The 24,742-nt window shown below is 34.3% G+C and overlaps 1 protein-coding gene across 2 annotated transcripts in view; it reads right to left on the reverse strand.

Moving 5' to 3' along the window:
- The window catches only part of CPEB2 (cytoplasmic polyadenylation element binding protein 2), a 56,454-nt gene that overhangs the window by 20,717 nt on the left and 10,995 nt on the right, over positions 1-24,742 (reverse strand). The window contains exons 3-6 of one of the 2 annotated variants that reach the window (XM_026090635.1): positions 20,576-20,666; positions 11,885-11,935; positions 1,726-1,896; positions 129-218 (exon numbers count right to left, since the gene is read on the reverse strand). In XM_026090635.1, the coding sequence (XP_025946420.1) occupies positions 129-218; positions 1,726-1,896; positions 11,885-11,935; positions 20,576-20,666 (403 nt within the window). The remainder of the gene's footprint in view (positions 1-128; positions 219-1,725; positions 1,897-11,884; positions 11,936-20,575; positions 20,667-24,742) is intronic. The other variant, XM_026090636.1, reaches the window with a different exon arrangement.

Here is a 24,742-nt window from a genome sequence, read left to right on the forward strand (position 1 = left end):
AGTCTGCACAGAAATTGTTGAATTAACTGTTCATAGGGATTATAAATTATACCTTTTGGAAAAAGGTGAGAGTCTCCCAGAGTAAGATTTACACTTAGCGACAGGCCAAAACCTTCAAACTCTCTTACCTTTAGGTGGAAAGTAGGACTTGCTTTCTGCTTTGTGAGGCCAGTCAACTACCAACGGCCCAAATCGTCTGAAGCTAGCAGTAATTTCATCTAAAAAGAGGTATAATAGTTGCAATTACAATAAACGACATTTATAACTTAATAAAAAAGTACTATCAAAGACCTTTGTTCCTTTTATCCATGAAATGTCTCCCTTTCCAGAACTATTTTCCAATTTTTATGAATAAAAACTTTAAAAAAGATACATTTTCCAAGGCTTATTATTTACACAGTCTCTAGTGATTTAAGCAAATTTTGTCTTTTATTGTATAATAAAAGGAGTATTTCAGAAGTATATGGACAACTAAAGATAGTGGGTTAAACTGCTATGATACTTCACAATTAGCATGCTTGCATTTTTCAGGGACACAATGCACAGGTTAAGCACGAAAACTAAAATTGCCTAGTTAGAGGTGGGTCTACCATAACCATGAAGAGGCCTGCTGCAGGACCCACCACGCCCCCTGCACTGCTTTGTGATGTCTTTCTGTCCCAGCTGCTCCTTCCTATCATTGCTTTTAAAACCCTCAGGAAAAATAAAACAACCCTAAACCCTCCAAGAGCAACACTCCTCAAACACAAATATGTTCTGTTTCTTTCAGCTGCATCCCACCATCAGCATATAAACAGTCAGAATAGAGAAAAAAAGTTTTTTTCCATGTATCTTTGTTTAGCGTTTGAATTGGAAGCTACAGAGCATATGTGAGATAGAAGCTACAGCAAACAGAAGTTGAGCTATATTAAAAAAAAAACAACCCCCCCCCCCAAATACATTGCAGGAGAGTATTTTGATGATGATGAAACCAAAATACAGTCTTCCCGTGTCTGAGAAATAATTGAACACAGTCAGCTTATTTGGTTTGCAAGCTACTCTAAGATTACACTGAACCTTGTAAACTGACTTCTGCCTACATTACAAAACTAGCATGTAATTTACTCTTATCTGCACAGGAGAAACCTAATATTAAATAGTATGATTACTTCAGATCAGCAGTACAGTACAAAGCAATTCCAACTGCATCACAAAATAATCTGAGTTTCTGTGGTACATTCTGTACTCAGTGCATCACATGGTAACTCTGCCACTTGACCTTTCTCTGCCTTAGTTTCTCTATTTATGATGGAAATAATATTGATCTTTCTAACCCTTTTAAGATGTTTAGGTAATAGTAAAATAGAATTTGAAGTTCAATTACTAACAGTCTTTTGCTATTAACAGAGGACAAAGTGAGCAGAGAGGATACCATGGAGGGCTAAAATGTATTTGAAAGGAATATGCACTCCCACAGCACTGCAGGTTAAGCATGAACCCAAATTCCAGGCTTCATATGGAACTCTGGAATCTGCAGATGCAGAAGGAAAGATAACTAAAGAAAGGGATGACATCAAATTATATTAAGCTTAACATACTCATCAACTCTCAGCAAAAATGTGGTTGCAGCCTTTTATACCACAACATTATTTCATTGGGTAGATTATTTCCACTACTTCAGTTACATCTTTCAAACTCTTTCTCCCTTCCTCCAAACTTAGTTTGCTTAGTTTTCAGAAAGCCCACCTTCATCAATATCTGGCGGAAGACCTCCAACAAACACCTTCCGAGAAAAGCGCTCAATTCGTTCCCCATTCTGATGGGCTGAGTAGCAGGTAGGTGAATTCAAGACTCCAACCTGATCGCTATGACCATCATCCAGCAAACCATCATCTATTGGGAAGAGGGAAGAACGTCCTTAAAAAAAAAAAAAAGAAGAAGAAGAAGAAGAAGATATAATAATAAATATTAAAACAATTTTGTGACGGTACACAGTTATGTAATTTTAGTGAATAGGGGAACAGCAGTCTGAAAAGTAAAAATGAAAGTATCAAGGTATTAGGAAAGTATACATTAGTTTAAAGAAAAAATTAAATCACAAAAAGCATTAAACTTCAGAAAGGAAATTCAAGATTGTAAGCTGATGTCACTATAAGCATAATCCTTCACACAAATTATATTGTAGTTACTCTCCTCCATCCACTAGGAAAGTAACAATCTGTTTTTAAATAAAGGGTCTTATTTACAAAGAGATCATATTAAGAGCTGCTTAAATGAATTTCATTAGTGTGCCTTTGGTTTAGCTTCAAGTTAAAGTAGTAACTTCTACCATATGAATGACTATTGCATGTTTAAATGTCTCACACTTTAATCAAACAGAGGAAAAGTGAAAACTATATACAGAATAAGAAGTTTCAGATGAATAGGTTTTCTCTCTTTTAAAGGACTTGATGCTGAGTAACTACAAACAGATTTAATTTCTAGGAAAGCAAGAGCTAATTTCAACAGATGTGCATAATGTAACACTTAAAATGGGTTACAAGTTTGATTTATCCTTCTTGCTCTCAAATTTGCCACAGTTTTGGAGAGAAGCCTTTCAGTGGTTCCTAACAGATAGCGATCTGGAGTGAGGTAGTGTTACTGTTTTTTTTTTAAGACAATGTAAGGCAGGCATTTCAGGGATTTGCTGTTCCATGCCTTACCCCATGCAGAAATGTTCAAACAGAAAAGCTACTGTAATCATAAAACCTCTGAACTGTCCACAGGCTGACTTTGCAATTGCAAAGTGATCAAAACATTTGTAAGGATGTGGGGGTGGGCGAAAACACAGTAATTCTTTCCTTCTCTCTCGCACATGTGCCTCCTCTCCCCACCCCATCTTTCACTTTTACAAATTTCAGAAAACACCAAAACAACAGATTCTGAATGTCAGCACATGCATCTTGCATTATTCAAACTTCCACTGCTTTAGATTAGCAACGTAAAGATTAATGACAGTTTCAAATTCAGAAATTGGTCTTTAACTTCAAAAAGCCCCAAAGGAACCTACTTTTGTGGAGCAAAATAAAAACACCAGATCACCATTAATTCTCAAGTGCAGTTTCTCCCATCTCTCCCTCATTCATTTTTAAATCATTATTAATTCAACTGCTTTAAAAAAAAAAGTTCATTTTGCATAAGTAATTTCATTTTCAACCTCAAATAGCCAATTTCTTCTAGATTCTACCACTGCAAAACCATAGGCAGTAGCAGCAGGTCCCTGACAGCAGGACTGTGCAGTATCTTAGCTGTGATCCACCCTGCAGCCTGCAACTCTCCTGCCCTCTCAGGGGAATGCTGTCAGGAAAGCCCCTTAGGAACGCCTGCAGAAATCGCGCTGATCTGCTGCAGGTGAGAGCAATATGAAAGACATGCACTTCTAGAAAACCACCTGAGAATCAAGTGCTTAAAGACAAGGGTGGAGAACAGATAGCAAACATCATGACTAATATTGACCTATACTGTGGTAATGCTTCCTGGCTCTAATTTGGGTTCTGAATCCATAATATAGTCCATTTAAAATATTGAATGAAAACATAAAATGAGAGACATCAACAAAACAAAATGTCATAAGGATCACAAAATAAAAGCAGGACCACTGGAAGGTACTAAAGTTACAAGGGCACTAACTACAAAATTTTATGTTGGTGTTCCACATTTATGACTTAAGTAGAGATGTGATGGAGAGGAACACACAAAATATAGAGAATTATAGCAGGCTCCTTCTTTCCACTAGAAATGATGACGTGCTTGTTTGAAAGTGTGGCTAACAGGTAGCAAGTGATGGCCTCCTTGCTTGCCATCATAACGATGTGTTCAACAGCTAGATAACAGAATGGGTAGAGTGCTTTTAAAAGTCAAAACAAGTAGTTCATGCTCAATGGGGCAAAAAAGTGAGGAAGCAATGTAGTAACATATAAAGAGTTAACACGTTGAAACAAGAAGCTGAGAAGATGGTTTCTTTAAATGATCTATTCAGATATAATAGGAGCAAGGTCATGCTGTCAAGACTCAAGAAAGAAAAAAACAAGCAGCTGAGTAATGTAGATATGAGTTTCAGTTACGAAGACTGGTAAGAAAAGTCAGATCTTATGTTTATATACAAAGAAGTGGCAAGATTTGGATAAACAGTCAAGAAACACAGATGAAATAACGTTACTGATCTGAATGATGGAGAAAATTGAGCTGTTACCATAGTGATATAGGGGAAGAAATAAATGGCTAAAAGAAAGAAGCAGCAGAAAAAAGCTCTCAGAGAGTTGGTCAACATTCCCTCAAATTGGAGGGAATTCACAGGAAACTCCAAAAGTGAAATCTGAAGACTTTTCACTAATATGTGAGAGTTAGTCTTAACATCTTAAATCTAAAATGGCTACAATTTAGTTCTGTTATCTTAAAAAAAAAAAAAATCACATAGTTTTGCTCTCTACAACTACAAGGCTCTCTACTGCAGGAAAAGAGAAACAAATTGCTTGCTTTAGTCACAATATTATAATGCTAACAAGTTTATTAAAATTGGCATTTTTTTAAAAAAAACACACAATTTATACTTAATGGTATAATAACACACACTTTATACTTGCATGGTTTTATCACCATGAAAATAATACTTTTGTTTCTCTAGAAGCATGTCTTAGATACTACCATTTCTGACTTACAATATACACAAGTATATATATTAAAAAACAAAACAAAACAGAATAATCCACAGAATAGACTTGTTTCCACAGCCAATGCTAAAATCTAAGAATGAGAATCTATGACTCTGTTCTTATTACAAATTAAATCATCAGAAAACTTTCTGAACTGGTATCAGTGAGATCAGTTTTACTTTGATGTGGCTAAAAGTTTGCCAAAAGCCTGTAGCTCCTCGGAGAGCTAAAATGACATAGAGAACAGTGGATTAACACATTTAGAGTAATATGCTGTATATGACTCCCAATACTTCCTTCTCCTCTTTCCTTTTACATGTCTCTCACCCAAAAAGAGCAGAGGTAATTTTCTAGGCTTTCTACTTCCTCCCAAAGGTTCTGAAGTAGAAGGCAAGTTCTTTATAAGCACTTATTTTTTTTTAATACACAAATAAAACAGAGAAATTTGCAAATATAGTAATAATAGATAGAAACAAGAAAGCAATGGTTTGAATTAAGTAGTTCTTCTTGCTCACAAAAGAGGCTACCAAACACCAAATTAAATATTATACATGATCAAGGAAAACACATTTATTATTAATTTCAAGAAGTATTTTTCAGGATTTAGCATAATGAATTAAGCAGAATCTGCCAGGAAGTGTTAAAACATAATTGCATTATTACACATTTAGACCATGATCTAGATCATCACTCCTCTCTAAAATAAGGTTAACCAAGCAGTAATTTATGAATCAATGCAGAGATCAAGAAAGATGCAGACATGAATTTAAGCATATGTTAGTATCTGAAGTTATCAAAGGATCTTGACCTTTTTTCCTGCATACTTCACATAGTCTATATAACAACCATAGGTCATGGTCTCATATTGTTAAATCAGCATAGCTTTTCTAAGGTCAATGAGCATATATTGGTTTATACAATGAAACTCTGTTTACTCTTTCAAAGAGTTGTTTAATAAAGTACTGACTGAGTCTGTGAAAGGCTTTCAATTGAACGCTATACACTACCACATATAGAGAAGCAAAAGAGGATGAATTAAAAAAAAAAAACAACAACTAGCAAACTGTGTATTTTAACAGGGACAACTCTGCAAGCAGTAGCTATTAGCATTAACTAAATTATGATTAGTGCTACAGTGTTTTAACTGATTAAAGGATTTGTAATACAAACTTACTGCAGAGAGATCAATGACCAAAAGAAAACCAGACCCCACCCCTCCTTCCCTCACACCCTCCATTTCCGCAAACTAAGGAAACATGCAGATGAGAGCTTATAATCAACAAACTGGAGTAATTAATCATAATGATCAGTAACAGCCCAATCAGAATTAATTGTACTGTAACAAACAGAAGTGAATTACCTCGTCTTCGCCCATAACTCCTCGCTGCATGTAAACAAAGGACAAATTGTAAAATGTCAAACAACTGTATCATGCCCACATATTAAAATGCTTATGATACAAAAAACTATGTGGGTAACTGATGAGTAAAAATCTGCATCAGTACTTGCCACTGATAAATATAGTGGGAACTGCATTAAACTGAAGTCTTACTTAAATACTATACTACTTTACTACTAAATTGATGATAGCACCAGCTGTAAAGAATATACTTTAGAAAACAGCAATATTGCACAAATTTAAAAATTATACATTAATTATTCAATGTGCCTTTATACTGATTTTAATTTCATGTTAATTATGGAAGCATGAATTAAAGTAACTGTAATTTAATTTCAAAAACGTGTTTATTATCTTGTATGAGTATCTACATAACACACAGGGTATTGAAACTGTAAAAAGTAAAATATTACTTTAAAAAGCATGTAGCAAGCGTTAAATTTATCAGAGAAACATCCTGGTCCATGGAACAGTTTGTACAGTCCTTTGCAGTGACAATACAAATGCTATATGCCGTGACCTTCCTTTTTCATGAAAAGAGCTAGCAGAAGATTAACCGCAAGGTTTTGTTTGAAACAAAAGACTCCTTGTGGTAGCAAACAAAATCAGGTCACAAGTCACAAGAAACACCATTGTATCAAAAACACTGTACAAAGGCAAAGCAACAATTTCTGACAGACTGCAAGTAAATCCAAGATTTTCTTAACTTTTGAGTGTTGCAAGATTTTTAAGGAGATCATGCTTACAGATGACTGATTGCTCCTCTGTCTGAAGACTTGAAAACTAAAAATAGACAGATTACTAACACCAAAGTATTAAGCTGCATGTAATTTGTTTCCACAAAATATTTTTAATTCCTTTTTTTCAAACTTTGTATCTGAGAAAAGTTAATCATTACAGCATTATAGTTAAAATTTCAAACAGAAAATGTTACTGTAAACCATAATATTATAGCAACATTCATAAACAAAGATGCTTCTGTACCTGCATAATTGTTTTGATTTTACTGGGAATGCATGCACAGATCTCTCCTAAAATGCAGCTTTCTTCTGGGTCATAGATTTACATGCAGCCTCATAAACTCAATAACTCGTGAATGTCATTCACTGTCCCATTTTCCAATTATTAAATATTTATATTCTGGTATATTCCATTTGCATAGACATTTTTCAAAAAATTTTTTTTTAAGTATAGCATGTCTTTTATTCCTACTAGGAATTTAGTGGATTGCTTATGGAATTCTGAAAACCTCTCCTTGTATTTACTCCCTTACAGCCATTGGTTCCTTACACAACTCTCACTGCATTCCTATCCAACATGCATTGAACATGCTTTTAAATTTACTTTCTTTCATCTGAAAGAATTACTATTATTAGAACAATCTGTTGCTTGAAGTTTTTCAGAATCTTCACCCTCTACTAGTAAGCCAAAACAGAAAAGCCCAGTTTCAAAAAGGGACTCGGGTATCCAACCAAGAGGAAACACCCAAATTCAGATTTTCAACATCGAAATAGAATCCACAAAATATAATGTATCCTTTTACCAAGGAGGTGATTAATTCTCTCATTAGTTGCTACTGCATAGGGACACTAATGTCTGATTTCAACCTGTGTTTTCCTCTGAAGGGTCAGGCAGTTAAAAGATATGCACTGCTATGCCAGTATTGCAGCATGTAAGAATCTTTTCTGACTCTCGGCCAAACTGACTCCCACGTAGCATTAGTAGTAGCGTCACTAAGCCCTTGGCTAACCCGCTGTATTTACTTTTTTTCCTTTCACAAGTAAAACTAGAATAATCAGGAAAAATTCAAGTGCATCACATCCATAGTGACTGCAGTGGCATATTCTCTCTCAAAGAATAATATACCAATGCATATTAATAAGCCTCTTCTGGCAAACTGCTTAGTAATTTTTCTTTTCTTCCTCCAGTTCTGTTTCTTTCTGCCAACCAAACCAGCTCAGCTATTTTCTCAAATTTTCAGTTAAGACAATCTGATACATGTACGAGATATTGTGTTACAGAACACTTCAACTATTTTTCTTTGTACATTTTTAAATAAATAGCAGAAATTTTAAGAAGAAACACAAAAGCATTATTAAAATGCTAAAAAAAGCCACAGAGCAATTCAAATAAAAGAGTATCTGCTGCAGCATTTCATTCATATATATTGAAATTACAATGATGTACCAAAGTTATCAGTGTATTTTTGAGGAGGTCTTTGATTAAGTAAAAGAACGAAACCAGAGAAAATGGGAAAATAACCGTATTTACTGTTGTCGCATTATTGTCTCCCCTGTCTCCTGCTATGTATTTGTCTCATCCCTTTAGATCACAGACTGGTTTGTGCAGGGATTTTCTGCCAATCTGCATCTAGAAAAGTTTCATCCCATTCTTAGGCAATCTGTAGGCACTACTGTAATAAATGTGACCATTAACAACAACAGAACGTATGCTTTTACAAAACTTGTTATTTTTGGTTAGCTTTACTCAGTCTTTAGAACCACAGTGGTTATATTATAGACCAGGTGTTTTAGTAACAGTAAGCAAAACCAGCATGTCTCGCAGGTTACAGGCTATCAATCCGACTGCTTCCCAAATCACTAAAAATACAATGTTAAGGTAAACATACCCTTTCCAGCTTCATGAAACTGCAGTATTTTAATCTTTCCATATTACATAAAAAGGCCAAATATTGCTTGAAAAGCAGACCTCCTAAATCAGTCAACTTTTAGTATGTATAAGGTGAGCAATGAGATGTCCTTTCTGAAGATACTAGATTTAATTGGAAATATTTTTCTATATTTATTAAAATAACGGCACATACGGATACTACACGTTTCAGAGCACACATGCTTGTACACACTCACTTATTTCCATTTATATTTATGTTTATTTAATATATACTTTTATATAACTACTGTGTACATGTTTAGATAAAGAAATAATTGCAGGAGAGAGAAAAAGATTGTTTATTTCTTTCAGCCCTTTGGGGAAAGGCAGACACTGCAGGTGTACTTAATTTACTGGGCATTACACCAACAAAAAAGGAGAAATAATACTTCTTCCTTCCCAGACTCCTTCAAAGAATAAGCTATACAGACATATTTTTTGTATCCTTTACTCTGTAAAGCTGGATATCTTAATTAATCAAAAGCTTTGAAAGATTTAAGAGTAGAAAAGTGCAACAGATATATTTTAGAATTTTATAGTTTTTCTGCAACTTAAATCAGTGAAAACTGAGATAAAAATAAGGGAGATACAAGTAAATACATTTTGTGTGCGTAGTTATCCAACATGAAGACAACATCAATATAACTTTGGAAATTATGTGAACACTTCTATCATGTAGATAACAAATGTATCATTTCTATTTTATTCAGACATGTATTTCGAATATATACCATAGATCAAATATGCATGTTTCAATACCTCCGTTGAACTACTGAGGTGAATTCAAAATATTTTTATTATATTAACAGAAAAAAAACTGGCAGGCAAATTTGTTATATTCAAAAATTATGAAATTTATGATGGAAAGTAAGATAAAATACTCTTTGTCCCTAACACTCCTGATTTAAATGATCAGACCGTAATACTTAAGTATAGTTAAGTATAATAATAGTTAAGTAGCAGAGCTTTTTTCTTTAATACTTGTCATTTAAAGAAAACTATACACAGTTATGGCTGAAATTTCACAAGAGCTTAGGCTAAAAGTAAGTGCCTAATTCTCATTGCATTCTATTCCATTTGGGTGCCTAAATTCTATTAAGATTCCTTTACAAGTCCCATATTTATAGATTTTAAGGCTAAAAGAGATCATTATGACTATTCAAGTTTGGCCTGAATAACAGACTACAGGATCTCATTCCACAATTCCTGTATGAGGAATCTCAATAACTTCTGTTTGAAGTAGAACATCTTTTTAGAAGCACAAGCAGCTTTAACATGTTGAAGTGATAGAAAATCTAAAACTTCCTTGCTGCATTGATTAAATGATGAATTACCCTACTATTAAATTTCAACAGCCGTTAAAAAAAAAAAATGCATTAGAACTCAGCAGTCAGACTAAGTGCTATCTTCCAAAAAACAGTGGGAACTCCACCAGGATTAATAACAAAAGAAGATACTCTCCAGTGCATATTCCAGCTCTGTGGAAAGGTTTTCAGGATAGACTGGTAACACAGAGATGCATTTTATCAAGGTCACTGATAACAGCAAAGATTTTTTTTAAGACATTCCACAGCATAACAACGCCCACTTGCTCTTTTAGTATACGATACAATAAAAAGAGAAGCTCAGCATCTTGAGCATTAAAGCAAACAAATTAAAAAATACGAATTCCTCACACAATGAAATATTTGACAATCGCTCATAAGATTGCTTAATTTTTAATATCCTCCCATATAACACTTCATTATAAATCAGTAGATAACCGCATGGCACAGATACCACCTGAACAAACCAGCTTGCAGAACAGGGTCCTAGTACCAAAAGGACATCTGCTGTTATAGCTAAGCAAAATAGTTTTTATTAACTGCCAGTCTGGAATTATTCACTGTCATTCACTGTACATTTTCTACTTCTGCAGTTGTAAGTCTTATTGTTACAGTTTAATACAGAAAGTTAGCTGTTCTAAGTTTCATAACATCAAGCACATCCATATGCAATGCAATTTCCAACCAGGAATTAGCAATCTGGGCTGTGTAGGCTAAACACAAATTTTATTTCAATAGTAAGTAGCTACTTTTGCTTTCCAAGATACTCCATTCTAAGAACTATCCAGTAGCAAAGGACCTGATTCTTCAAAGGTGTCCACTGTACAATAATTACTTTTCATGGTTTATAAAGCAAAAGTTGAATTCCTTTAAAATTTTAAACATATACTCAGTGTCACACAAGGGAGATCAGACTTTTTTTTACATTTTATATTGATTTGCCCAAGTGTAAATGACTGTGCAGAGGGTAAGGCAATTAAAAAAAATGGCTCCACAGAACCACACACCTGAAATAACCATTCTGCTTGTATTTTTTATGATTGGATCTTTACTGGTAAGCTTTAGACCCATCATTCTCCATTGATTATAAGTCAGTGACAAAAACGTCCTTGCTTTGTACACAGCAGTTTCCACTTTTTTAAATCTAGTGAAGCTGTGGAATTATAGCTCTAATTTTTTCCAATGTAAAAAGCATTTGTGTACAAAATCCCTGATTTATTATTGACTTAGATGGATTACCAAGCTCTGCTTCCTTCTTTAGCCTTGAACAAAGGCTAAAGTTCATGCCTTCACTGAGTAGCAGATGTTCATGAAGTTTGACCTACTGGGAGAGGAACGTGAACATGAACTAACTTCAGCATATTTTGGAGTCAGAAGCATATTTGACAAAGCCAGTTCCAAAAAGCCACAAAAAAAAAAAGTTATTTCACATAAATATAATAGAAAAATGTATAATTCATCATGTATATATGCAATATAGAAAAATACGTATTTGTGGCCGCTTTATTTTTCTAATTCCTGTTTCAGGATAATAGATTTTTAGCAGCTGTTTAGAGTGTACAATATTAGTTTGCTTGAGAACAGAAAAGAATAGTACATCTCTATGAGTATTTCAGATTTCAAATAAGCTAGATATAATGAAAGGCTGTTGCAAGATTAGCTCTACTATTCAACTTTGAAAAATGGCAAGAGTCCCATCACTGTTGAAGACTAGAGGCAAGTAATTCAATAACAGAATATAATAGTATAATTTTATACCAACGTTTCAGAGCTGAGCTAAGCTAAAGATAATTAGAAACTGTTATAAGATTAGCACTTACCATTTAACATCAGAAGATTGTCAGTCCCTGGATGTGGGTAACTCAAGCGACCTTAAAAGAAAACAAAAAAACAAAGAACAAAACGAAACAAATGCAGAGGTTTTAGCTATTATGCTAGAATAATAATAAAAAAAAGTGAAATGAAAAAAAATCACAGCTTAGAATTCAAATATATACTATATTTCCAGTTTGCCTAAGGAAAATAAAGAGCTAATATTTAACTCCAAGCACATTAACCAACAATACCCTTGACCCAAGTTAAATCTGACAGGAACAGACTTCTTAACCTTAATTCTCTGGTCATAAGATCTGCAATGTGCTTTGGGATCAGCTCCAATAGGATAAAGCCACTTTTTGTTTCATGACACCCAGAAATAGTGCTGACTGCTTTAGTCTTCTCTTTCATAGTGATTGTGAATAACTGTACTATGCACATTACTTAACAGAGGATAATTTCTACAGTTTGGTATTTCTCTATTGAATCAATGTAACAAAAATGTTAATAGGAATTAATACAAAGGCATTTAAAAAATTTATAACCAAATTATGATTATATCTTGGTGAATCACATATGACCACTGTATATAGTAATATTTTTCAGTAAGTCTGGCAAAACTAGAGTATTAGTTTGTCTACAGACYTTAAAAAAATAATGTGGTAGATTACACTTTCTCAAAAACAAACACCTAGTGAATAAAAATTTCATGAAACCTCATATCCTGGCATTAGTTTCAAGTATTGCATTTACTAAATTGGTGGCGTGTAATACTTAATAGTTAAATCATCAGTTTAAAACACATAGCTGAAGTAGCTTCACTATAAATTCCTTTTTAGTAAAGGAGACATTTTCTGTTTACAGGAAGCTGAAACCATACCAGTACTGCACACTGACCTAGACAGAAATTTACAATAGCTGCTGTGTTTGGAAGAAGTGTGCCTTAATGTGCAAAAAACCTACATTTCCACAGATCTTGCCATTAAAACATACTTGCTTGTTTATAATCCACATGCATATTTGAAAAAAATACTGTAACTTAAACATTTAAATATTTTGGAGGAAACTAGATGTTTGTTGAGACATAATGAAGAATCCAGTCAAGAAGCTATGGGTCTTTAGAACTCACACAGATTTAAATAGGAATTTGTATGCAGACAGCTTGCAGATGCAAGTACCTTACTTAAGCATTAGTAAGACACTGTAGATAATTATACCCTAAAAAAGGCCAACCCTTTCTAAAAACAAACACAGGAAAAAAAGAAAAAGAAAACCAAAGCAGTAATCCATATATTAAGGTTGTCTTAATATTTCCCATTGTATATTTTTTTCTTTTTCTTTTTTCCCCTAAGTTTTGGAAAACTTGTGTGGTTAGCAGCAGGACTGGAAATTTCCTAGAAGAATAGTACTATAGCTAAATGACACCTTTGGGGTTAAAAGAAAAATCTTTTTGCTGAAAGTCTGTAATAGGGTTTAGTTCTGCTCTTCTCCTTTAAGTGAAAGGACACAAATTCTCCACCAAGAAACTACAGAAAAAATAGCTAATATGATGAACCCTTGCACTCAAAACCTTGAAATAGCAGGACTGAGATCCTTTAGGAAATTTTATTCTGGCATTAGGGCATTATGACAAAAACAGGCATTATGACAAAAAGATTATTCTACAACCACATACTATTTCTCTTCCCACAGACTCCGTTATTATAAGAATGGATGGTATTAGAATGTATGAAGATTAGGTAGGAGCTCTGCCTATTTGCTTTAGAATTTTAAAGTGTGGAGAAAGCAGTGAAGGAAAAGGACAGCCTTCTGAAAACGGGCAGAGGAACGCCACCCCAATCGTATTCCCTATGTTTGTCAGTATTTTTAATCAAGCTTAGACAAAACATTAAACAAAAATGCTTGCAGGTGCCTCTATCTTCATGTTCCTTATCTTCAGGATGTCCAGTTTTAACAGACAATCCAATTTTTCTGTCATGCTGAGCCTCTATGGCTACACCTAACGCTTCTGGAAACTGTAAGTATTCTGCCCTTCTAGCAGTGCATGCTGGCAGAGTACAAAAAGAATGAGGAACAAGTCATCCTTGAATTCCAATCTTGGAGCTGCCAACTGATTCACTCAACATGACCTTTAGCAAGTCACCTTGCTTTTCTTCTTTCTCAGTTTTTTAGGTCTATAAAAGTAATTCACATTTGCCTAACAACAAGGATCCTACAAGATTATTTACTGTCACCATTGTGTTCTGAATATATAGAGTGCTACAGAAATACTTGTAACAGTATGAGCCGTTTCTTGCAAAACAGAACAGTGTATCTAGAATAAATAATTATAGCAACTGTGAGAAATGATTATCTGATCTTGAGGCTCCCTAAGTTGGTGGTGACAGTCTCCTTCCCTGTCTGTGTACTTTTTTCTCTTTTGTCGTTTAGCAAGGGAGACAAAAAATATATATGCTAATTGCTACAGGAAAAAAAGGTAAGATTCAAAGCATATCAGGAAACAACTCCACCAACGTCAACACCTAGAGAGGAAAACTGTTTTAGAAGCTAGTATATTCTGGCTTTGCAACTCTATTTTTGCATTCTTCTGACTTTTTTCTCTAGCTTCATGCATAAGCTGCACCTGAAACATAAAACGTCAAATTGAATAAAGTTGAAATAAAGCACTTCTCAAAGCAGCGGGGAGAGTGTGAAGGAGCACTCTTTTTGAATGAGACCACTTCTTCTGAACCTAACCTATTAATCACACAAAGACACCTAATCTTGCTGTGTTATGAAGACGGATTTGCTAGTGCAGATATTGTGTTCCAAGGGGTAGAAAAGCAGAACACGTAACACAGTATTCAATACAAGTACAGCTGTATTGATGCTTCTTTCTAGTCTTATTCAAATGGTGATTTCAATGAACAAATCATACCCACTTTATATTATTATATTCTGGTGATCTTAAAACTGGTATTGACTATCTTGTCTCGTACTAGGACTTTACAATCTTAAAAACATTTTAACATAGGTAGTTTTTGTTTACTTTTTTCAAAAATATAATTACTGTTGTTTGATAATGTTAACTTAGATTCTTATCCCTCAGATTAATCTGTTGAGGCACAATGCTGTGTTTCTAGGAAGCCCGGCCGACTTTAATGATATGTATAAATTCAGAACACTTCATGCAAGTAACTAGGTGCAAGATCAATCTTATACAGAGCTCACATTACGCTCTATTTTTTAAACAGATTATTCTTGTTAAACGGATGTATACAAACCTAAATAGGATGTAAATATGAACATACAAAATGGGTCCATTATCTTACAACAATTTACTTAGCTTATATTTGTTTCTGTTCAGCTATTTTCATTGCATGATGTTCAGCGCCTTTAAAAATGCATTTTAAGAACTGCCCACTCCACAAATCCTATCCTACTTCACTATCAATCATCTTTGACAGTACAAACAGTTCAATGTTCAATACTTATTCTAGCGATTTCAAGAGTCTCAGATTGCCTAAAAAATAATTTTAGTAACATATAATGATGCTTTACTAGTTTTAAAACCACCTACAAGTAAGCTACAAAATATCTAATATTGAAATAATGGATGTATTCAAATCCTGAGAAATAAAAAGTAATCACTCCATTGACTGTCTACAGAATTTAGCTTTACAGCATCCAAAATTAGTACCATACTGTTATTTGGAACAAATACAATGCCTAATATTATCATACTGTATCAGAAAGTATCATATTATAGAATTTTTTCTGTGCAATCCTGAGTCTAGCAATTTCAGCATGTTGCCACTACTGAATAATTCTCATGTATCATGGCTAAATTCAAAATAATATTGCTAATGAGAAGCAGATATGTTTGACAGTTTCTTATGCAATTAGGAATTCTATTAAATTTAATCCCCTCTTCCATGTCTAAATCTGATTAATGTTAACAGAAACTATTGTCATGTACCTCTCACAATATATTCTTATGTACAGACAAAAAAAAAGCTTGCACATAAATTGGCCCACAGAAATTTATCTACTAAATTCAGTTAAGAGTCCTGCTAATTCAAAACAAGAGGAATGAGTAACTAACTTAGTTTTAGTTACATTTCTGCAATCTCATGTCACTATTATGGGCCCTGCATACTGAAATTTTTGTAAGCTTCTTTCAAGTATCCAGATTTAATTATGCTTCTTCACCTTTCATTTTCAGGTAAATTCATACCTACAATTTGGAAAAGTACAGTTTCTACTCCTATTTAACTAAACTGTTGTAGGAATCCCAATATTCAAACATCTGGGATTAAATATCCATGACTGCTTTAAACGTTGCTGACTCACGGTTTCACAAGTTTGATATTCCATCGTTTGCCCCACACCTTTTTTAACACTTCAAACGTTTTTTCTCTTAAAGTTTCTATAAAAGAAACTTACAGAAACCAGTCCTACATACAATTTCACAATCTTTAATACGGCAAAAAATTAAGGTTCTCCTTCTCCACCTTTTTTGTTCAGCCTCAGAAGCTCTCTTCCGAGCACCATCTGAATTACTCTAGGAAGCAACTGTATAGCTTTTAATCTTAGCGCTTCGCAACAGAAAGTATAAAACAAACTTCTTCTAAAGCACAAATTACCACAACCAAAGAAAAATGTTTTCTACTATGTTGCTGAGTCACCACTGCCTTATCAGAGCATGTGCCAGAAGGTTGCTTTTAAAAGCAAGATGCAGAACACCTGAAAAGCTTAATGAAAGCAATTGAAAGGGAAAATAAAAACAAGAAAGAGCAAGATAAAGGTTTCTAAAAGCACCAAGTTATTTCTCCCCACAAGTAAGCCAAATTTTACAGTGTTCTGCTTTTGTTATTTTTCAATACTAGATATACAAAAAAGACACTTCTTGTTTTTGGAAAAATCTACTCATTTTTCTCACATCACAGAAAAGCATAAGGAAAATACAATTCTGTTTTCTTATAAACAAAATCTTAATATTCCTTCTTGTTGTTCCGACTAATGTGGTTATGACTAATTCAAGTACAGTACTGTTTTACATCTAGCTTGCAGAGCTATAAGAGAGGAAATAGAAAGCAACTGAAAACTGAGCACAATATCAATACTTTTGCCTGACAAGAAACACATTCAAATCAGTTCTAGATAATAAATCCCATTAAATCATCTGCTTCTCAATTCTAATGCATATTCCATGAAGAATATAACCATTCCTTTTACACTTTTTCCACAATCTATTTTAGTCCATATGTATTGGCTTGTTTGTTTCTGAAATACGTAGAATGCAATTTTCTACATGTTGATTTCAGGAGACACTGGCATTCAGGGGGAGAGAAGGAAGAAAACAAATGCACAGAAGTGTTATGTCTAGAAAAGGAGTATTACTGCCAATATCTAGGTACTTGAGATTCACTTTCATCCAATATTGCAACACTTGTCTCAAAGTTTTAAGGGTTAATAAAAGGATGTTTAAGAACAACAGGGTGAAAATGAACTAATTTATGTACTAATTTCAGTTCATATTCTCTTGATTGTGAAGGGTTATTTAATCTTATTATAAAATGCATTTTGAGAAAAAGGCATGGAAAAGATTCATTTTAATATGATTGTTATGTCTACCACAACAACCAGCAAACTCAAGCATCCAGTTCCAAAAAAAAACCTCTTAAATTTTTATTTTTACTGAGCTGAAAATAACCTTTTCTTTTGATTGTGTCTGTAATGCTGACTAAACTTTGTCTAAGTAAAGCCAAAACTATGCATCTATAAACAACTTTTTGGCAGCCATAAATTTAACTGCAGTGAATATTTGACATAGACTTTTCAAGTTCATGAAAGCAAAAGTGGTGGTTTGACTTCCTTCTAAAATGGATTTTCAAATCTAAAACCTAAAGCTGTGAACTAGTACGTACAGTGTCTGTTCTGCATTGTGCAGAACCTGAGACAAGATGCTTAGTCATTCTCCAGACATTATAAGCAGCTAAATCTGAAACACGTGCTTAACATTCCAGGGACTTTCATTTTACTGCTGTGGTCAGATATAAAAGATGCATTGTTTTAGTGTGCTTAGATTTACTTAAAAACTTGTCATAAGAATATTTTTGTAACTAAAGAATATTTTTAGTTACAACAAAGTATGTAATCTATTAATAAAAATAATAAATAACAATCAATAAAACTGTTAAGCCTGCACTTTCCGCAAGCTAATATGATGGTTTCCTAAGTAAATGTCAGATTTGCTGTGGTGAAAAGAAAAAGCCACAGGGATTGAAATAAATTGCATTAGATGGTTTGTGGAAAAAAAAGTCACTAGGAAATTACAGAAGTGACAGAAATGCCAGCTAATTGTGACTGAACAGAAAAGAGGGAGGAACTAAAAAGCTGTTCTAGGATGTGTTTTCCCCTTCCCATTTTCAGTCAGTAAAATCACTAACGAACATTTCTCTCATCTCACTGTTAATAATGTAGCTGTTTCAGTTGAAATCGTATCTTCCAAAGAGAAATGATATCTTACCAACCTATTTAAATAATGGTACTCAATTATTGTATTTAAATTCAGATGGCGTGTGCATTGTTCCCTGGCAGCCAACCAACCAAAAAAAAAAAAAAAAAGAAAAAAGATTTCCTTTGAATTCATCACTATCTATGGCTTCCATCTGTTTTAGTTCATCAAACATAAAACTTATGGAATTTTCATTCCAAGTGTATGATGGTGAAAAAAAAAATTGTCTGAACTGTAGATGGAAACATACACTCATAACTACAGAACATTCACTGAGGTTTTCAGAAGTTCATATATGTGGAAACAACTAACTTTAAAATCTTAAAGCTTTGTCTTGCCTTATTCTTACTAAAAACTATTACTGGGAAAAATATTTTTTTTATCTATCATAATGAATGATGATACGAATAAAAATAAGACCGGGTCTTTTCTGTGTTCTCTGTGCTTCTGGAAACTCTTATGCATTATAAAAGCAAAATGAGAACAGTGAGATGGTCAGGGGAACAAAGCAACAACTTCCTGAAGCATTTGTCATGTTAGTCTGCACAGGAAAACTGGAAGAACTGATTGGTTTTTGTGAATGTGAGAGGTGTTAATGATTGTGTATCATGAGAAAAGATCTGAGTTCCCTAATTTCATGCCTAACAGCAGCTTTACCTTTTAATTTCCTTGCTGGTGGTAGATTTTGGTTCAGATAACTCAAAAAAAATTATGAATCACCACCTGAATGTATTAAACTGAAGTAGGAGGGCTTTCAAACAGGGATGATCTAACTAGTTACCTTTTCTCTGATGGCATACCATGCTTTTAGTCAAGAGTAGTTACCACTGTGTTAACTGTTCACAGTTTCAACCTTTTTGTTTTACTTAGTGATGCTTTGTAGACATGCAGAAAGGGCAGAAACTGAATTTATTAGTGGACTTAAATGATAAAATTGTTAAAATTGAAATTCATTCTCTGTAGGCATTATGAAATTAGAGATTATATTTAAAAACATCTGAGAAAACATTAATTTCAACTTCTGCTCTAAAGAAGTGGAATATTAACTGGCTAACTAAATTTGTTACCTATTTAGTGATGTTTTGTAGACATTTTCAGCATTAAAAAAAAAGCTTTTGGCTTTGTAAATCTTACAATACCATTATGTGCTATCTGAATACAAGAGGTCTTCCAATTGATTACATCTCTTGAGAGCACCATAAGCAGACCCTAGCAAAGAATCTCTCAGTAGCAGAACAGAGACCCTTATGTGCTAGTGTAATATACATTACATCTAGGGATCTCTAGAGAGGGAGGTAAATAAGTATATGAAAATAAGAAGTAATGTATTTGAATTATTTCAATATTGAGATATACCTACTGCATAGCAAGAATAGCATAGCAAGCCTGAAGTCTTGGATAATTTTAAAGTTAGACTATGTTAGTCTAACTGTAATACCACAAATCAAATAGCATTTGATCAGGCCGAATAAAATGGCTTTGTCTCCCTACCCCCAAGTTCAGTGGCAAAATCTACCAGAGAATAAGTACTGAAAAACATAACTCAAAAGAGTGAGCTACTGCACAATGAATACAAGAGTTAAAATTGGAGTCCACAAATATTAGCTGTATGCTTATTGCTGTGGCCAAATACTTTCAACAAAGCACAAAAAAGTAAAAGGAATCAGTATTCTAAAGCCAAGTGTACTTCTGGATTATCATTAAGGACAATTACACAAATTATATCTTCCAGGGTCTTTGAAAAAATATTTAAGGACAAAGACTGAATTTGTTAGTGATTTTAACTTTCTTTTCAGCTTCCACTGCAAAGAAGGAAAAATTAATAGGCTAATTGACACTGGTAGTGGTTTGGTTCCCCTCTCAACCCCTTTTGACTAGCTCCAACATATCAATGTGTCTTCACAAACTGGGGTAGAACTTCCTGCAGCAGATGAGTTGATTTCAGATAAACCTAACTCTGAATTCTGGGGGGGGGAGGAAAGGGGCGGCTGGAGAAACCTATGAAGACACCAAGTTTCAAACAACTATAAACAAATGTTTTCAATAAAATACAGATTGAGAATGATCTTTCATATGGGTTGAGAAAATAATTCATTTGCTATTTTAATATGAACCTAAGATCTAAATTAGCAATCAGAGTTAATGCAAATATGCAGAATGGGTGACCCTTTTTTCTTTATTTAGCATAATAACATACCTTTAAGTGGATCATGCTCTGCTCTCATAATGTCAATAAGGGAGTTTTCCAAAGAGTGCATATTCAGACTGTCATACATTCTATTTCGATCCTAAAAGAGAACAAAATCCTTAGTATTGGAATACAAAATCTGTACTTCGTAACAGGAAACTTGATAGGAAGACAAAGGTGCCTTCTAAAGGCTTTACACTCAGATACTATGGAGAAGGACAGTGATATAAAAGCTTAAGATATCTGAATTTATTAACAATAAATTTAATAGCATCCAAATATAAAACTAGAGATGCACTGTGAAGAACCCTTCTGTATATGCACTGTGATAGCCTGTATTTGCCTCTTTTCCTCAGAAGAACTGCCTAAATCAGTTCTAGTGATCCACAGCAGAGCTAAACATTAGTTTTTTTTTAATGAGGGAGACTAATGCGTGCAGGAGCTCAATTTCAGGTCTTGAAGAAGTTACATAGTGAGTAAGGCGGGGAACAGCAGGAAGAGAAGCATGGTTGCCCCACAGGAGACAATCCATTTTCTTAGTGCTTGGGTAAGTAGCTTGCCTAGGCTCTTAGACCCCCCTGTTGAGATTGTGCTTTCTGTTTTCTGGGTGACCAATCCGAGAGCCTTTGCTTATGAAGACTTCATTTATACATGGACAACACTGAGTGGTTAAAAGTTGGAAAATCAAAGCTAAACTATGGAGAGGAAAAAAAAAAAAGCTTGCTAATAGATTATCAGCTTGTCTATGACAAATTTTTGCAAGTATGAATAAAAGTTACAATAATAAATTATAAATATTTTAACTGATTTTATTCTCAACTAAGGCATTTTATTCTGCATTTTCTAATGTGCCCAAGTTGAGGGGTGAGGAAAAAAGACTATCTGTAACTTCTTTGGTCTTTCTGGAATACCTTCAGAGACCAAAAACAGTCTGCCTCACACCCCTTTATCTTCTGTAGTTGCAATGCTTTCTGGCTGGACTATATCACACTTAAAGGAACCTTGTAATTATGCACAAAGTATCTGACTCTCAGTCCCCGTGATTTTCCATGACAGTTCAGCAGGACACAGATTTCAAACTGTGTCCCCCAGCAAGCAGGTATTCTTCAAGCTTTGGAAGGGAAAAGCAAACTCTGAAATAGATGTTTTCTATGAGTCAGAAACCATGACTTATGAACAGCTCTACAAAACAAACCATGATGAAAAAAGACTTTATTTTAATCTCATTTGGAAAGTTTAGTCAACTTGACACAACATTGGGATTAAGACGGAAAAGTCCTCTCTTTAGCTATCTCTGCCCCACACAGGTAAAAAGAGTAGCAGCTTCCTATGGAATAAACAATGTTTATTAGATTTTTTTTTTGCAAGCCTTTAAATAACGTGGATGATTAAAAAAAAAAAAAAAAAAGGCACCTAGGTTTCTCTTGTCTCCTGCCATGTCCCAGATCAAGTGCTGTAGAAGCTGAGTTAGCTGATCTTCAACCTGGTTTGAGCGCCAACAACAAGACTCCAATACTAGCGTAGTTCACAGCAACCTGTTTTGGGACTACTTTCTTTTCATTCAGTTCTGTAGCTGTCCTGAGGAGCAGCAGAATGAAACTGAAGTGACTCTAATCAGCTTCCATGCCCTCGTAGGTTTGCTTCTCAACAGCACCTATGAGCAGAACCTACTTGCCATATCAAATTTGCTTTCTATAAAAGGTGTGAGCAATGGCAAAGCTGGATCTGTTATCTACAGACTGTGAAAGACAATTGTCCCTTAGCATTCAGAATTTATCTCATCATAATTTTTAATGAAGTCTTAAATTCTGCTGAAGTCAGTACCTGGTGGGTAGTAATCTCTCTCTGCAAAAAACAATGCTGAGTAAACTGAAGATGCAATACTTTGCTACCTCTTCAGCTGATGGGGAAAAGAACTAGTATTGGTGAAAACTGGGCAAACTAGAGTTAACCGTGTATGTGACACCTGATCTTTGTTATACAGACTCATTCAGTTAGAGTTTCTTATTTATACTTTTAGCATTGCTACAGACATATATACTGAGATAACAAATGAACCTCTTGTACAGAAAAGGGTCATTAGTGTAGTCTTAACTTTGCTCTGGAGAATACAAGAGGCTTGTAAGAAAGGACTACATAACAGAAAACCCCTAGTTCTGGCTCGCTTGGTCACAGATCTTCTGGGGAAATGCAAAAGTAAACCATATAACATATGCTTGTGATTCCTTTGTAAGCTGCGCCACTGACTAACATAGTGCAATACTCATAACTTCACCCTTACATCATTCCATTTTGCAAGCTTTGTGCTCCTGACCAGAAAGATCTTGTGCTGCTGGAAGGAGAAGAAATGAACTTTTCCCATCCTCTTCTTTACGCTTAGCAGTTCATTTCTATAAAGCTGAAAAAAGTGCTGCTTCTTTGAACTGTATTACTTTGTTTCTGGCAGTGAAAAGACATAACAGCCATGCACTGTACAATATAAAAATGCTGTGAATACACTAAAACAAAGCAGGATTTAAATAAATAAGGGAATTGTATTCTGCTATCCCACCACCCAAATTTACACTCTCCACTCATGAGCTTGAGTAACATCTAAATAATCAGTGCTTCAAACTTTTAAAATCTATTCCAGTTCACACTGAACTATCAACAACATAATGAACTAAACATAATGAACTACATAAAGCAAAGTTATCTGAAATTTAACAAAATTCTCAAAAGGAGCAAGTGGTTCTTTGGGTAGAAGGTTCAGTTTTAAACCTTTGTGCAAGTAGGCCTTCTAATGCTAAAGCATTGCTCTGTGCTCCCCCAATATGTACATAGTATCTTTAAAGAGCACAGGTATCGTCCATGCAAACACAAACCTTGCCCTTCAAAGCAGAACTTGAAAATACTTCAATAATGTAGGTCACATGAACAAAGGTTTTCTAGAAAAAGTTCTTTGAAGGAAAAAACCCACAATGCTTTAAAAGGGGACAGTTCTATTGCAGCATGCTCAACTCAAGTAACTTACATTGTCTTTTTTCCCCCCTCATCTTTGGGACAAGCATGAGAAGTACTACCACTGAACATGATGGTTTTAGATGATTTTCCATGCACATGGAAATAATGCTATTTCCAAGTTGTTTTGGATATCCAAAAACTGCTCGAGTTTGTCAAACTTTCTGAAATAATGAGACTAAAGACAATCAGTACTACAAAGAGACTGATACATCATGTATAGTAACTCTTGTATCATCCTGACTCCAGAAAGCCTCTTTTGTCAAGGGTGAATTCTTGTAAAATGTTTTGCATTTCCCTCAGCTCTGTGGCTCATCAATCCTCTGTTAAGAATCACAAAAACTGTGGCTGTCTTGGAAGGTCAATTTCTCAGTGGAGTGTCACAACATAATGTTAAAGTTTCTCCCAGAGCTGATAAAGTCAACTTCTCCCAAGCACTACATATTCTTCTATTAATTTTTCATTTCTTTTTAACTGTAGAAATGTTTGAATCCTGCTTGGCCTACCTTTCCAGTGCCAGAAGCACATCTGTATTAATATATCGCTGAAAGCAAAAGGAGCTTTTTCTTTCTTTCTACAGATTCAGGGGTATATGACTTTGTTATAAATCATCAGCACAACTTAAAGTTAAGGCTATGTAAGAAAGCTTAAAGAAAAGAGGTAGTTATGTCTGTATTTTTACAAATATACAATATAGGGGAAGCATCAAGTATCCCAGCTATAGGATTCAGTTAGTGCTAGAAGGCCTTTTTGACAACCTCATACAAATTATACTTAGTATAATTTAGAAGACTTACTCCCCCACACATCTAAATTACGTAGACTGAATGGGAGAAGGGGCAACTTTCTCTGAAGAGCCAATCTCAGGACTAGATTGTTGGATAAATCATTATTCTTGGCTTAATGTATTTAGGATTTCTAAATATATCCACACAATTTATGCAAAGACTATCCTGTTTGCCCATTTGTAGAATCTCAACGCAGCCACTGCTCTTAAAGCTTTTGTATTATCACTTATGCATAAAGGAAATATATGGTTGGAAACTATTAAATGATAAATAGAATTTTGCTAATCTTTAACCACAAACCTTCAAAAATAGATGTTCATAGTTAAGCGGCTAAACACCTTTTAATCTTAGGCACATGCTTTAAAATACTAATCTTTAAAAATACTTG

This window comes from Apteryx rowi, unplaced genomic scaffold (assembly GCF_003343035.1).
Source record: "Apteryx rowi isolate R43461 unplaced genomic scaffold, aptRow1 scaffold_864, whole genome shotgun sequence".
NCBI lineage: Eukaryota > Metazoa > Chordata > Aves > Apterygiformes > Apterygidae > Apteryx > Apteryx rowi.